At 41.2% G+C, this 12,874-nt stretch overlaps 1 protein-coding gene across 1 annotated transcript; it reads left to right on the top strand.

Moving 5' to 3' along the window:
• Positions 1 to 268: 268 nt before the first annotated feature.
• LOC309687136 (uncharacterized protein) lies at positions 269 to 12,874 on the top strand. Its single transcript, XM_082501864.1, has 21 exons — positions 269 to 322; positions 1,186 to 1,257; positions 1,426 to 1,527; positions 2,400 to 2,471; positions 2,640 to 2,741; positions 3,629 to 3,700; positions 3,869 to 3,970; positions 4,849 to 4,920; positions 5,089 to 5,190; positions 6,057 to 6,128; positions 6,297 to 6,398; positions 7,286 to 7,357; positions 7,526 to 7,627; positions 8,521 to 8,592; positions 8,761 to 8,862; positions 9,720 to 9,791; positions 9,960 to 10,061; positions 10,274 to 10,379; positions 11,183 to 11,341; positions 11,423 to 11,476; positions 11,909 to 12,874. Exons 2-21 carry the CDS (start codon positions 1,201 to 1,203, stop codon positions 12,154 to 12,156), a joined length of 1,944 nt encoding a protein of 647 aa, XP_082357990.1. The 5' UTR covers positions 269 to 322; positions 1,186 to 1,200; the 3' UTR covers positions 12,157 to 12,874.

Genomic DNA, 12,874 nt, shown 5'->3' on the forward strand with positions numbered 1-12,874 from the left:
ACAGGTGATTGTTTTACTCCTTTAGCAATGGCTTAAAAAATAAAGAAATCACACTGACTATTTGTCTCTTAATCATAGGGCCTTAAATTCTCTATACATGACAGTGAATATTTTAAAGACAATAGCTTGAAACTTATCTTTCTCATACAGTTTATTTAATGTTTCAAAATCCTCTTCAAAAATGCACTGTATATTCATTTTCTATCTGTTACACACGAAGACGGAGACCAGCCAGATTCAGAAGACTGTGAGCTGCCTAAAGCCGCAACCAAACAGCTTTCCAAACAATGATCTGGACCTGAAACATCCAGAGCCTGAAAGGGTAAATATAATCCAGTGTACCACTTAATGAACTAATAATTTAATCTATCATCATTCTTTATGGATGCTGTGTGTGTGTGTGTGTTTGGCTGTCACCTGGGTGTGATGTGATTTACATGGACCGTGGCTTGTAGGTCCTTTTCATTGTTTCAAAGTGCAAGTCTGGATAACATCTGAGTGTGTGTGTGTGTGTTAACCACCCAAATGTGACTTAGGAGGACCACACTGTTATTGGGGGACTCCGTCAAAGTTTGCTTCATGGTGACATCACTCTGGTTTTAGGAGGGGTCTTCTCGTATGTCTTGACAGTTTGACCTACAGCATGCAGAACTGACTGCATGTGCTTTGTTTCTATGTGGTTTGAAACTCAGGCTTGAACATTAAGATAGATAGTACTATACAACTTAACTTGTTTTAGGCACTTTTTACTGCTGGTAGTGCATGGGCTCTCTCGCTGTGTACTCTGGCTTCTTCCCACAGTCCAAAGATGTAGCTTATGGGGTTAGGTTAACTGGTGATTCAAAACTGCCCTTTGGTGTGAATGCAAATGCTTGTCCTTCCATGTTAGACTGGTGATCTGTCCAGGTTGTACTACCCTATGGTAGCTGGTATAGGCCCCAAAACTGCTACCCCACAATCCTGATAAGGATAAGTGGAAGAGGATGGATGATTGCAAAGGAATCAGTTGTTAATTATTGTAGCCAGTATTTTTTTCAGAAGAAAACATTTCTTGAGTGGAAAGCCCCCCCCCCCCACACACACACACACACACATGCAAATTAAAAACAGAAGCACAGGCCTGCCCAGTACAGTTGCAAGAAGAGCACTTGGTCTAATCTTTGTGCCATCTTTTCTTTGTTGCAGGATCTTGATGAAGAAATGCCTCAGCAAGGCTCAGAAGCCATGCATTCTTCTTCAGTGCAAGATTTTGAAGAGGTAACATTGACCTAGGACAGATTTTAATGAATGTTTCTCATGCACGATGTGTACCTTACGCTATTTGCCGATAGTGAAATGGTCTATTCATCCTCTTGAGTGATGCATTTTTAGTAACTGTCAGATTACTGTTCTTTTGTCTTCATTCTCTATCTGTTACACACGAAGACTGAGACCAGCCAGATTCAGAAGACTGTGAGCTGCCTAAAGCCGCAACCAAACAGCTTTCCAAACAATGATCTGGACCTGAAACATCCAGAGCCTGAAAGGGTAAATATAATCCAGTGTACCACTTAATGAACTAATAATTTAATCTATCATCATTCTTTATGGATGCTGTGTGTGTGTGTGTTTGGCAGTCACCTGGGTGTGATGTGATTTACATGGACCGTGGCTTGTAGGTCCTTTTCATTGTTTCAAAGTGCAAGTCTGGATAACATCTGAGTGTGTGTGTGTGTGTGTTAACCACCCAAATGTGACTTAGGAGGACCACACTGTTATTGGGGGACTCCGTCAAAGTTTGCTTCATGGTGACATCACTCTGGTTTTAGGAGGGGTCTTCTCGTATGTCTTGACAGTTTGACCTACAGCATGCAGAACTGACTGCATGTGCTTTGTTTCTATGTTGAAATTTTTTGAAACTCAGGCTTGAACATTAAGATAGATAGTACTATACAACTTCTTAACTTGTTTTAGGCACTTTTTACTGCTTTAGTGCATGGGCTCTCTCTCGCTGTGTACTCTGGCTTCTTCCCACAGTCCAAAGATGTAGCTTATGGGGTTAGGTTAACTGGTGATTCAAAACTGCCCTTTGGTGTGAATGCAAATGCTTGTCCTTCCATGTTAGACTGGTGATCTGTCCAGGTTGTACTACCCTATGGTAGCTGGTATAGGCCCCAAAACTGCTACCCCACAATCCTGATAAGGATAAGTGGAAGAGGATGGATGATTGCAAAGGAATCAGTTGTTAATTATTGTAGCCAGTATTTTTTTTCAAAAGAAAACATTTCTTGAGTGGAAAGCCCCCCCCCCACACACACACACACACACATGCAAATTAAAAACAGAAGCACAGGCCTGCCCAGTACAGTTGCAAGAAGAGCACTTGGTCTAATCTTTGTGCCATCTTTTCTTTGTTGCAGGATCTTGATGAAGAAATGCCTCAGCAAGGCTCAGAAGCCATGCATTCTTCTTCAGTGCAAGATTTTGAAGAGGTAACATTGACCTAGGACAGATTTTAATGAATGTTTCTCATGCACGATGTGTACCTTACGCTATTTGCCGATAGTGAAATGGTCTATTCATCCTCTTGAGTGATGCATTTTTAGTAACTGTCAGATTACTGTTCTTTTGTCTTCATTCTCTATCTGTTACACACGAAGACTGAGACCAGCCAGATTCAGAAGACTGTGAGCTGCCTAAAGCCGCAACCAAACAGCTTTCCAAACAATGATCTGGACCTGAAACATCCAGAGCCTGAAAGGGTAAATATAATCCAGTGTACCACTTAATGAACTAATAATTTAATCTATCATCATTCCTTATGGATGCTGTGTGTGTGTGTGTGTGTGTGTTTGGCAGTCACCTGGGTGTGATGTGATTTACATGGACTGTGGCTTGTAGGTCCTTTTCATTGTTTCAAAGTGCAAGTCTGGATAACATCTGAGTGTGTGTGTGTGTGTGTGTTAACCACCCAAATGTGACTTAGGAGGACCACACTGTTATTGGGAGACTCCGTCAAAGTTTGCTTCATGGTGACATCACTCTGGTTTTAGGAGGGGTCTTCTCGTATTTCTTGACAGTTTGACCTACAGCATGCAGAACTGACTGCATGTGCTTTGTTTCTATGTGGTTTGAAACTCAGGCTTGAACATTAAGATAGATAGTACTATACAACTTAACTTGTTTTAGGCACTTTTTACTGCTGGTAGTGCATGGGCTCTCTCGCTGTGTACTCTGGCTTCTTCCCACAGTCCAAAGATGTAGCTTATGGGGTTAGGTTAACTGGTGATTCAAAACTGCCCTTTGGTGTGAATGCAAATGCTTGTCCTTCCATGTTAGACTGGTGATCTGTCCAGGTTGTACTGCCCTATGGTAGCTGGTATAGGCCCCAAAACTGCTACCCCACAATCCTGATAAGGATAAGTGGAAGAGGATGGATGATTGCAAAGGAATCAGTTGTTAATTATTGTAGCCAGTATTTTTTTCAGAAGAAAACATTTCTTGAGTGGAAAGCCCCCCCCCCCCCCCCCCCCCCACACACACACACACACACACACATGCAAATTAAAAACAGAAGCACAGGCCTGCCCAGTACAGTTGCAAGAAGAGCACTTGGTCTAATCTTTGTGCCATCTTTTCTTTGTTGCAGGATCTTGATGAAGAAATGCCTCAGCAAGGCTCAGAAGCCATGCATTCTTCTTCAGTGCAAGATTTTGAAGAGGTAACATTGACCTAGGACAGATTTTAATGAATGTTTCTCATGCACGATGTGTACCTTACGCTATTTGCCGATAGTGAAATGGTCTATTCATCCTCTTGAGTGATGCATTTTTAGTAACTGTCAGATTACTGTTCTTTTGTCTTCATTCTCTATCTGTTACACATGAAGACTGAGACCAGCCAGATTCAGAAGACTGTGAGCTGCCTAAAGCCGCACCCAAACAGCTTTCCAAACAATGATCTGGACCTGAAACATCCAGAGCCTGAAAGGGTAAATATAATCCAGTGTACCACTTAATGAACTAATAATTTAATCTATCATCATTCTTTATGGATGCTGTGTGTGTGTGTGTTTGGCTGTCACCTGGGTGTGATGTGATTTACATGGACCGTGGCTTGTAGGTCCTTTTCATTGTTTCAAAGTGCAAGTCTGGATAACATCTGAGTGTGTGTGTGTGTGTGTGTGTGTGTGTGTTAACCACCCAAATGTGACTTAGGAGGACCACACTGTTATTGGGGGACTCCGTCAAAGTTTGCTTCATGGTGACATCACTCTGGTTTTAGGAGGGGTCTTCTCGTATGTCTTGACAGTTTGACCTACAGCATGCAGAACTGACTGCATGTGCTTTGTTTCTATGTTGAAATTTTTTGAAACTCAGGCTTGAACATTAAGATAGATAGTACTATACAACTTCTTAACTTGTTTTAGGCACTTTTTACTGCTTTAGTGCATGGGCTCTCTCTGGCTGTGTACTCTGGCTTCTTCCCACAGTCCAAAGATGTAGCTTATGGGGTTAGGTTAACTGGTGATTCAAAACTGCCCTTTGGTGTGAATGCAAATGCTTGTCCTTCCATGTTAGACTGGTGATCTGTCCAGGTTGTACTGCCCTATGGTAGCTGGTATAGGCCCCAAAACTGCTACCCCACAATCCTGATAAGGATAAGTGGAAGAGGATGGATGATTGCAAAGGAATCAGTTGTTAATTATTGTAGCCAGTATTTTTTTCAGAAGAAAACATTTCTTGAGTGGAAAGCCCCCCCCCACACACACACACACATGCAAATTAAAAACAGAAGCACAGGCCTGCCCAGTACAGTTGCAAGAAGAGCACTTGGTCTAATCTTTGTGCCATCTTTTCTTTGTTGCAGGATCTTGATGAAGAAATGCCTCAGCAAGGCTCAGAAGCCATGCATTCTTCTTCAGTGCAAGATTTTGAAGAGGTAACATTGACCTAGGACAGATTTTAATGAATGTTTCTCATGCACGATGTGTACCTTACGCTATTTGCCGATAGTGAAATGGTTTATTCATCCTCTTGAGTGATGCATTTTTAGTAACTGTCAGATTACTGTTCTTTTGTCTTCATTCTCTATCTGTTACACACGAAGACTGAGACCAGCCAGATTCAGAAGACTGTGAGCTGCCTAAAGCCGCAACCAAACAGCTTTCCAAACAATGATCTGGACCTGAAACATCCAGAGCCTGAAAGGGTAAATATAATCCAGTGTACCACTTAATGAACTAATAATTTAATCTATCATCATTCCTTATGGATGCTGTGTGTGTGTGTGTTTGGCAGTCACCTGGGTGTGATGTGATTTACATGGACTGTGGCTTGTAGGTCCTTTTCATTGTTTCAAAGTGCAAGTCTGGATAACATCTGAGTGTGTGTGTGTGTGTTAACCACCCAAATGTGACTTAGGAGGACCACACTGTTATTGGGAGACTCCGTCAAAGTTTGCTTCATGGTGACATCACTCTGGTTTTAGGAGGGGTCTTCTCGTATTTCTTGACAGTTTGACCTACAGCATGCAGAACTGACTGCATGTGCTTTGTTTCTATGTGGTTTGAAACTCAGGCTTGAACATTAAGATAGATAGTACTATACAACTTAACTTGTTTTAGGCACTTTTTACTGCTTTAGTGCATGGGCTCTCTCGCTGTGTACTCTGGCTTCTTCCCACAGTCCAAAGATGTAGCTTATGGGGTTAGGTTAACTGGTGATTCAAAACTGCCCTTTGGTGTGAATGCAAATGCTTGTCCTTCCATGTTAGACTGGTGATCTGTCCAGGTTGTACTGCCCTATGGTAGCTGGTATAGGCCCCAAAACTGCTACCCCACAATCCTGATAAGGATAAGTGGAAGAGGATGGATGATTGCAAAGGAATCAGTTGTTAATTATTGTAGCCAGTATTTTTTTCAGAAGAAAACATTTCTTGAGTGGAAAGCCCCCCCCCCCCCCCCCCCCCCACACACACACACACATGCAAATTAAAAACAGAAGCACAGGCCTGCCCAGTACAGTTGCAAGAAGAGCACTTGGTCTAATCTTTGTGCCATCTTTTCTTTGTTGCAGGATCTTGATGAAGAAATGCCTCAGCAAGGCTCAGAAGCCATGCATTCTTCTTCAGTGCAAGATTTTGAAGAGGTAACATTGACCTAGGACAGATTTTAATGAATGTTTCTCATGCACGATGTGTACCTTACGCTATTTGCCGATAGTGAAATGGTTTATTCATCCTCTTGAGTGATGCATTTTTAGTAACTGTCAGATTACTGTTCTTTTGTCTTCATTCTCTATCTGTTACACACGAAGACTGAGACCAGCCAGATTCAGAAGACTGTGAGCTGCCTAAAGCCGCAACCAAACAGCTTTCCAAACAATGATCTGGACCTGAAACATCCAGAGCCTGAAAGGGTAAATATAATCCAGTGTACCACTTAATGAACTAATAATTTAATCTATCATCATTCTTTATGGATGCTGTGTGTGTGTGTGTTTGGCTGTCACCTGGGTGTGATGTGATTTACATGGACCGTGGCTTGTAGGTCCTTTTCATTGTTTCAAAGTGCAAGTCTGGATAACATCTGAGTGTGTGTGTGTGTGTTAACCACCCAAATGTGACTTAGGAGGACCACACTGTTATTGGGGGACTCCGTCAAAGTTTGCTTCATGGTGACATCACTCTGGTTTTAGGAGGGGTCTTCTCGTATGTCTTGACAGTTTGACCTACAGCATGCAGAACTGACTGCATGTGCTTTGTTTCTATGTTGAAATTTTTTGAAACTCAGGCTTGAACATTAAGATAGTACTATACAACTTCTTAACTTGTTTTAGGCACTTTTTACTGCTTTAGTGCATGGGCTCTCTCTGGCTGTGTACTCTGGCTTCTTCCCACAGTCCAAAGATGTAGCTTATGGGGTTAGGTTAACTGGTGATTCAAAACTGCCCTTTGGTGTGAATGCAAATGCTTGTCCTTCCATGTTAGACTGGTGATCTGTCCAGGTTGTACTGCCCTATGGTAGCTGGTATAGGCCCCAAAACTGCTACCCCACAATCCTGATAAGGATAAGTGGAAGAGGATGGATGATTGCAAAGGAATCAGTTGTTAATTATTGTAGCCAGTATTTTTTTCAGAAGAAAACATTTCTTGAGTGGAAAGCCCCCCCCCCCCCCCCCCCCCCACACACACACACACACACACACACACACATGCAAATTAAAAACAGAAGCACAGGCCTGCCCAGTACAGTTGCAAGAAGAGCACTTGGTCTAATCTTTGTGCCATCTTTTCTTTGTTGCAGGATCTTGATGAAGAAATGCCTCAGCAAGGCTCAGAAGCCATGCATTCTTCTTCAGTGCAAGATTTTGAAGAGGTAACATTGACCTAGGACAGATTTTAATGAATGTTTCTCATGCACGATGTGTACCTTACGCTATTTGCCGATAGTGAAATGGTCTATTCATCCTCTTGAGTGATGCATTTTTAGTAACTGTCAGATTACTGTTCTTTTGTCTTCATTCTCTATCTGTTACACACGAAGACTGAGACCAGCCAGATTCAGAAGACTGTGAGCTGCCTAAAGCCGCAACCAAACAGCTTTCCAAACAATGATCTGGACCTGAAACATCCAGAGCCTGAAAGGGTAAATATAATCCAGTGTACCACTTAATGAACTAATAATTTAATCTATCATCATTCTTTATGGATGCTGTGTGTGTGTGTGTTTGGCAGTCACCTGGGTGTGATGTGATTTACATGGACCGTGGCTTGTAGGTCCTTTTCATTGTTTCAAAGTGCAAGTCTGGATAACATCTGAGTGTGTGTGTGTGTGTGTGTGTGTTAACCACCCAAATGTGACTTAGGAGGACCACACTGTTATTGGGGGACTCCGTCAAAGTTTGCTTCATGGTGACATCACTCTGGTTTTAGGAGGGGTCTTCTCGTATGTCTTGACAGTTTGACCTACAGCATGCAGAACTGACTGCATGTGCTTTGTTTCTATGTTGAAATTTTTTGAAACTCAGGCTTGAACATTAAGATAGATAGTACTATACAACTTCTTAACTTGTTTTAGGCACTTTTTACTGCTTTAGTGCATGGGCTCTCTCTGGCTGTGTACTCTGGCTTCTTCCCACAGTCCAAAGATGTAGCTTATGGGGTTAGGTTAACTGGTGATTCAAAACTGCCCTTTGGTGTGAATGCAAATGCTTGTCCTTCCATGTTAGACTGGTGATCTGTCCAGGTTGTACTGCCCTATGGTAGCTGGTATAGGCCCCAAAACTGCTACCCCACAATCCTGATAAGGATAAGTGGAAGAGGATGGATGATTGCAAAGGAATCAGTTGTTAATTATTGTAGCCAGTATTTTTTTCAGAAGAAAACATTTCTTGAGTGGAAAGCCCCCCCCCCCCCCCCCCCCCCCCCCACACACACACACACACACATGCAAATTAAAAACAGAAGCACAGGCCTGCCCAGTACAGTTGCAAGAAGAGCACTTGGTCTAATCTTTGTGCCATCTTTTCTTTGTTGCAGGATCTTGATGAAGAAATGCCTCAGCAAGGCTCAGAAGCCATGCATTCTTCTTCAGTGCAAGATTTTGAAGAGGTAACATTGACCTAGGACAGATTTTAATGAATGTTTCTCATGCACGATGTGTACCTTACGCTATTTGCCGATAGTGAAATGGTTTATTCATCCTCTTGAGTGATGCATTTTTAGTAACTGTCAGATTACTGTTCTTTTGTCTTCATTCTCTATCTGTTACACACGAAGACTGAGACCAGCCAGATTCAGAAGACTGTGAGCTGCCTAAAGCCGCAACCAAACAGCTTTCCAAACAATGATCTGGACCTGAAACATCCAGAGCCTGAAAGGGTAAATATAATCCAGTGTACCACTTAATGAACTAATAATTTAATCTATCATCATTCCTTATGGATGCTGTGTGTGTGTGTGTTTGGCAGTCACCTGGGTGTGATGTGATTTACATGGACTGTGGCTTGTAGGTCCTTTTCATTGTTTCAAAGTGCAAGTCTGGATAACATCTGAGTGTGTGTGTGTGTGTGTTAACCACCCAAATGTGACTTAGGAGGACCACACTGTTATTGGGAGACTCCGTCAAAGTTTGCTTCATGGTGACATCACTCTGGTTTTAGGAGGGGTCTTCTCGTATTTCTTGACAGTTTGACCTACAGCATGCAGAACTGACTGCATGTGCTTTGTTTCTATGTGGTTTGAAACTCAGGCTTGAACATTAAGATAGATAGTACTATACAACTTAACTTGTTTTAGGCACTTTTTACTGCTTTAGTGCATGGGCTCTCTCTGGCTGTGTACTCTGGCTTCTTCCCACAGTCCAAAGATGTAGCTTATGGGGTTAGGTTAACTGGTGATTCAAAACTGCCCTTTGGTGTGAATGCAAATGCTTGTCCTTCCATGTTAGACTGGTGATCTGTCCAGGTTGTACTGCCCTATGGTAGCTGGTATAGGCCCCAAAACTGCTACCCCACAATCCTGATAAGGATAAGTGGAAGAGGATGGATGATTGCAAAGGAATCAGTTGTTAATTATTGTAGCCAGTATTTTTTTCAGAAGAAAACATTTCTTGAGTGGAAAGCCCCCCCCCCCCCACACACACACATGCAAATTAAAAACAGAAGCACAGGCCTGCCCAGTACAGTTGCAAGAAGAGCACTTGGTCTAATCTTTGTGCCATCTTTTCTTTGTTGCAGGATCTTGATGAAGAAATGCCTCAGCAAGGCTCAGAAGCCATGCATTCTTCTTCAGTGCAAGATTTTGAAGAGGTAACATTGACCTAGGACAGATTTTAATGAATGTTTCTCATGCACGATGTGTACCTTACGCTATTTGCCGATAGTGAAATGGTCTATTCATCCTCTTGAGTGATGCATTTTTAGTAACTGTCAGATTACTGTTCTTTTGTCTTCATTCTCTATCTGTTACACACGAAGACTGAGACCAGCCAGATTCAGAAGACTGTGAGCTGCCTAAAGCCGCAACCAAACAGCTTTCCAAACAATGATCTGGACCTGAAACATCCAGAGCCTGAAAGGGTAAATATAATCCAGTGTACCACTTAATGAACTAATAATTTAATCTATCATCATTCTTTATGGATGCTGTGTGTGTGTGTGTTTGGCAGTCACCTGGGTGTGATGTGATTTACATGGACGAAGTTTATTAGTTGATATCTGCAACTGAATTGAAAACACCTCACCTTTCCAACTGTCCAAAACAAATAAATGTTGCAATATTTTGCTAACAGTGTCACAATCATCGTCTGGTGTGCACAACAATATCATCTTTGGACAAGTGCATTCAGTGTGTGGGACTGGTTTCCTCCCTCAAGTGGCTTGGCTATAAGTGCAAAGGTGAGACATTTAGTGAATAGGTACATTATATAGTAAAAAGCATTAATGGAGTTCAACAAGTTAAGACTAGCTGAAATGAACACTGCTCCCTTTTTAATTAATGGGTGGTCACGTCTAATTAAAGAAATGTAGTATTACCTCATTGGTGCAGGACCTTGTAAAAATGGTATACTTGGGATTGTCCTCAATTCCCCATTCCATAACATAAACTGCTCAAAATAATAAAGGGAACACTTAAACAATGCGATGTTACTCCAAGTCAGTCACACTTCTGTTATATCAAACTGTTCACTTAGGAAGTAACACTGACAACCAGTTTCACATGCTGTTTTGCAAATAGAGTAGACAACAAGTGGAAATTATAGTCAATTCACCATAATAAAGGACTGGTTCTGCAGGTGGTGACCACAGACCACTTCTCAGCACTTATTCTTTCTGGCTGATGTTATGGTCACTTTTGAATGCTGGCGGTGATTTCATTTTAGTGGTAGCATGAGACAGTCTACAACCCACACAAGTGGCTCAGGTAGTGCAGCTCATCTAGCGTAGCACATCAATGTGAGCTGTGGCAAGAAGGTTTGCTGTGTCTGTTAGTGTAGTGTCCAGAGCATGGAGGTGCTACCTGGATGTGGAGTAGGCCATAGGAGGGCAACAACCCAGCAGCAGGCCTTAAATAGTAAAACTATGTACTATAATTTCCAGTATTTGCTCTGTTTTTTGTCATATCTCGTTGTTAATGTGAGGTTTTTGGGGGGGTTGTATGTGTTTGGTTTTTTTGGTTTTTTTCCCCCACAATTTCTCAGATGAAATTGCATTAAGTGATGCTGAAACAAAGGACAGTGAGAGTGAATCAGATGATGATGACACATCACTCACAATGTCGGCGTGTGGCACCAGTGAGCCTGTACATGCAGTAGCTGATTCCACAAACACAGCGCAGCCCCAAGACACTGTAGATTGTGGTAAGTTACCACTAGCTTGGTTTCTGTGGATAAAATGTTTGTTACAAATATTAAAACTTAATCAAATTGTGTAATCAGCAGATGAAGGACTACTCACAATGCCTGCAGCAAGTGAGACTGCTGCTCCCTCTGAAGGTAAGGGGTGCAGTTGGTTCTCGAAGCTTATTATTGTTTCATCACTTTGCAACATATGGCAAACTGCAGAGTGGTGGCAAAAAGTCACTTGGATGAGTGACAAAATGTTTCTCCCACTGAAAACGCTACGTCCAGATTAACAGAATCAACGTTTTGGGATTTACTTACCTGGATGATTGAGCATGCATCAAGAGACTTTTATTCAACTTTTTATTCAGTCTTTTATTCACAGCGGAACACTAAATGTTGTCTCATTTTAGAAATTTGATAAATTTTCAAACAGAATTTTAGCTCGTTTTGATATTGATGGTAGCAACACATTTCAGAAGTTAGTACAGGGTAGCATCCATTCTTTTAACAAGCAAATGTTTTTTGTTTTTTTTGTTTGGTTTTTTGTTTGTTTTAACTACTACTACTTTATATATCTTCCAGAGAAAAATGCTGCTCAATCCCACAATTCCCGAAGAGCTCCCAAAAACATGTGGTCCAAGGCTGAGGTTGCTGCAGTGATGAGGCATTTGAAAGACCACATAAACGAAGGGAAACTAGCCACCAAAAATGAATGCAGTCATTGCAAATTGGTAGAAGATCCGGTGTTGGCAGGAAGAACAGTTCAAAACATAAGAGATTTTGTAAGAAACAGAGGATTAACTGCAAAAAGGCAGAAAAAAATGAACTAAAATAACTGTTTAGAGAGCTGTGGTTTTACATCTTGGTCAGATTGCCAATTGTTGTTAACACTGATGTTCTGTTTAAAGAAAAAAAAGTTCTTGTTAAATACAGAAGTAGTTTGTATTTCATAATTTTTACATTTAATTTATTTAGGGTTTTTTTTGACGGGTTATATTTAAAATAAAAAATTATAAATGCATATTTTCTCCCCTTAATATTTACCTTTAAACTATTAAAATTCATTTTAAATGTTTTTAATTTTTCTGTTTTCTATATTTTTATATTTCTGTGGGAAGCGTGGGCATTTTTGTCCATAGATTTCTTTTTTTATTTATGGTTAAAATTAATGTTCAGATCCAAGAACACTAATAAAATGATGTTCCAGTAATCCTGTGTCCTGTCAGATGTGTATTCATGGTAATGATGAGCTATTTAAATATTACATCATTGTCCCTTTAAAGACCCAATATTGCTTTTTTTGGACCTCATAAAACACATTGTTGTCAAGTGGACAATGTCTCCAGAAAACACAATAGAGTCTGGTTGGTGTGTATCAGTGTATCTAGACTTCTATAGGGAGTGTATGAGGTCTGAAGTGACCCAAATTTTTTTCAGATTTTTTCGAACACTTTAACCTCGCTCCCTTGGCTCTAAGTCCTTTCAAAAGGGTAGTCCACTTAAACCACCACCGGGCGGATTGACGTAGTATAGTCCCGCCATACCACA

Source organism: Aulonocara stuartgranti, assembly GCF_965226115.1.
Source record: "Aulonocara stuartgranti genome assembly, chromosome: 14".
NCBI classification, from domain to species: domain Eukaryota; kingdom Metazoa; phylum Chordata; class Actinopteri; order Cichliformes; family Cichlidae; genus Aulonocara; species Aulonocara stuartgranti.

What these genes read in the sequence shown, in the direction of transcription:
- LOC309687136 (XM_082501864.1), top strand. Translation starts at nt 1,201, where the DNA reads ATGCCTCAGCAAGGCTCAGAAGCCATGCATTCTTCTTCAGTGCAAGAT. An exon ending in CAGTGCAAGATTTTGAAGAG is followed by an intron (nt 1,258 to 1,425) that starts GTAACATTGACC and finishes TTACACACGAAG; the next exon opens with ACTGAGACCAGCCAGATTCA. An exon ending in CAGTGCAAGATTTTGAAGAG is followed by an intron (nt 2,472 to 2,639) that starts GTAACATTGACC and finishes TTACACACGAAG; the next exon opens with ACTGAGACCAGCCAGATTCA.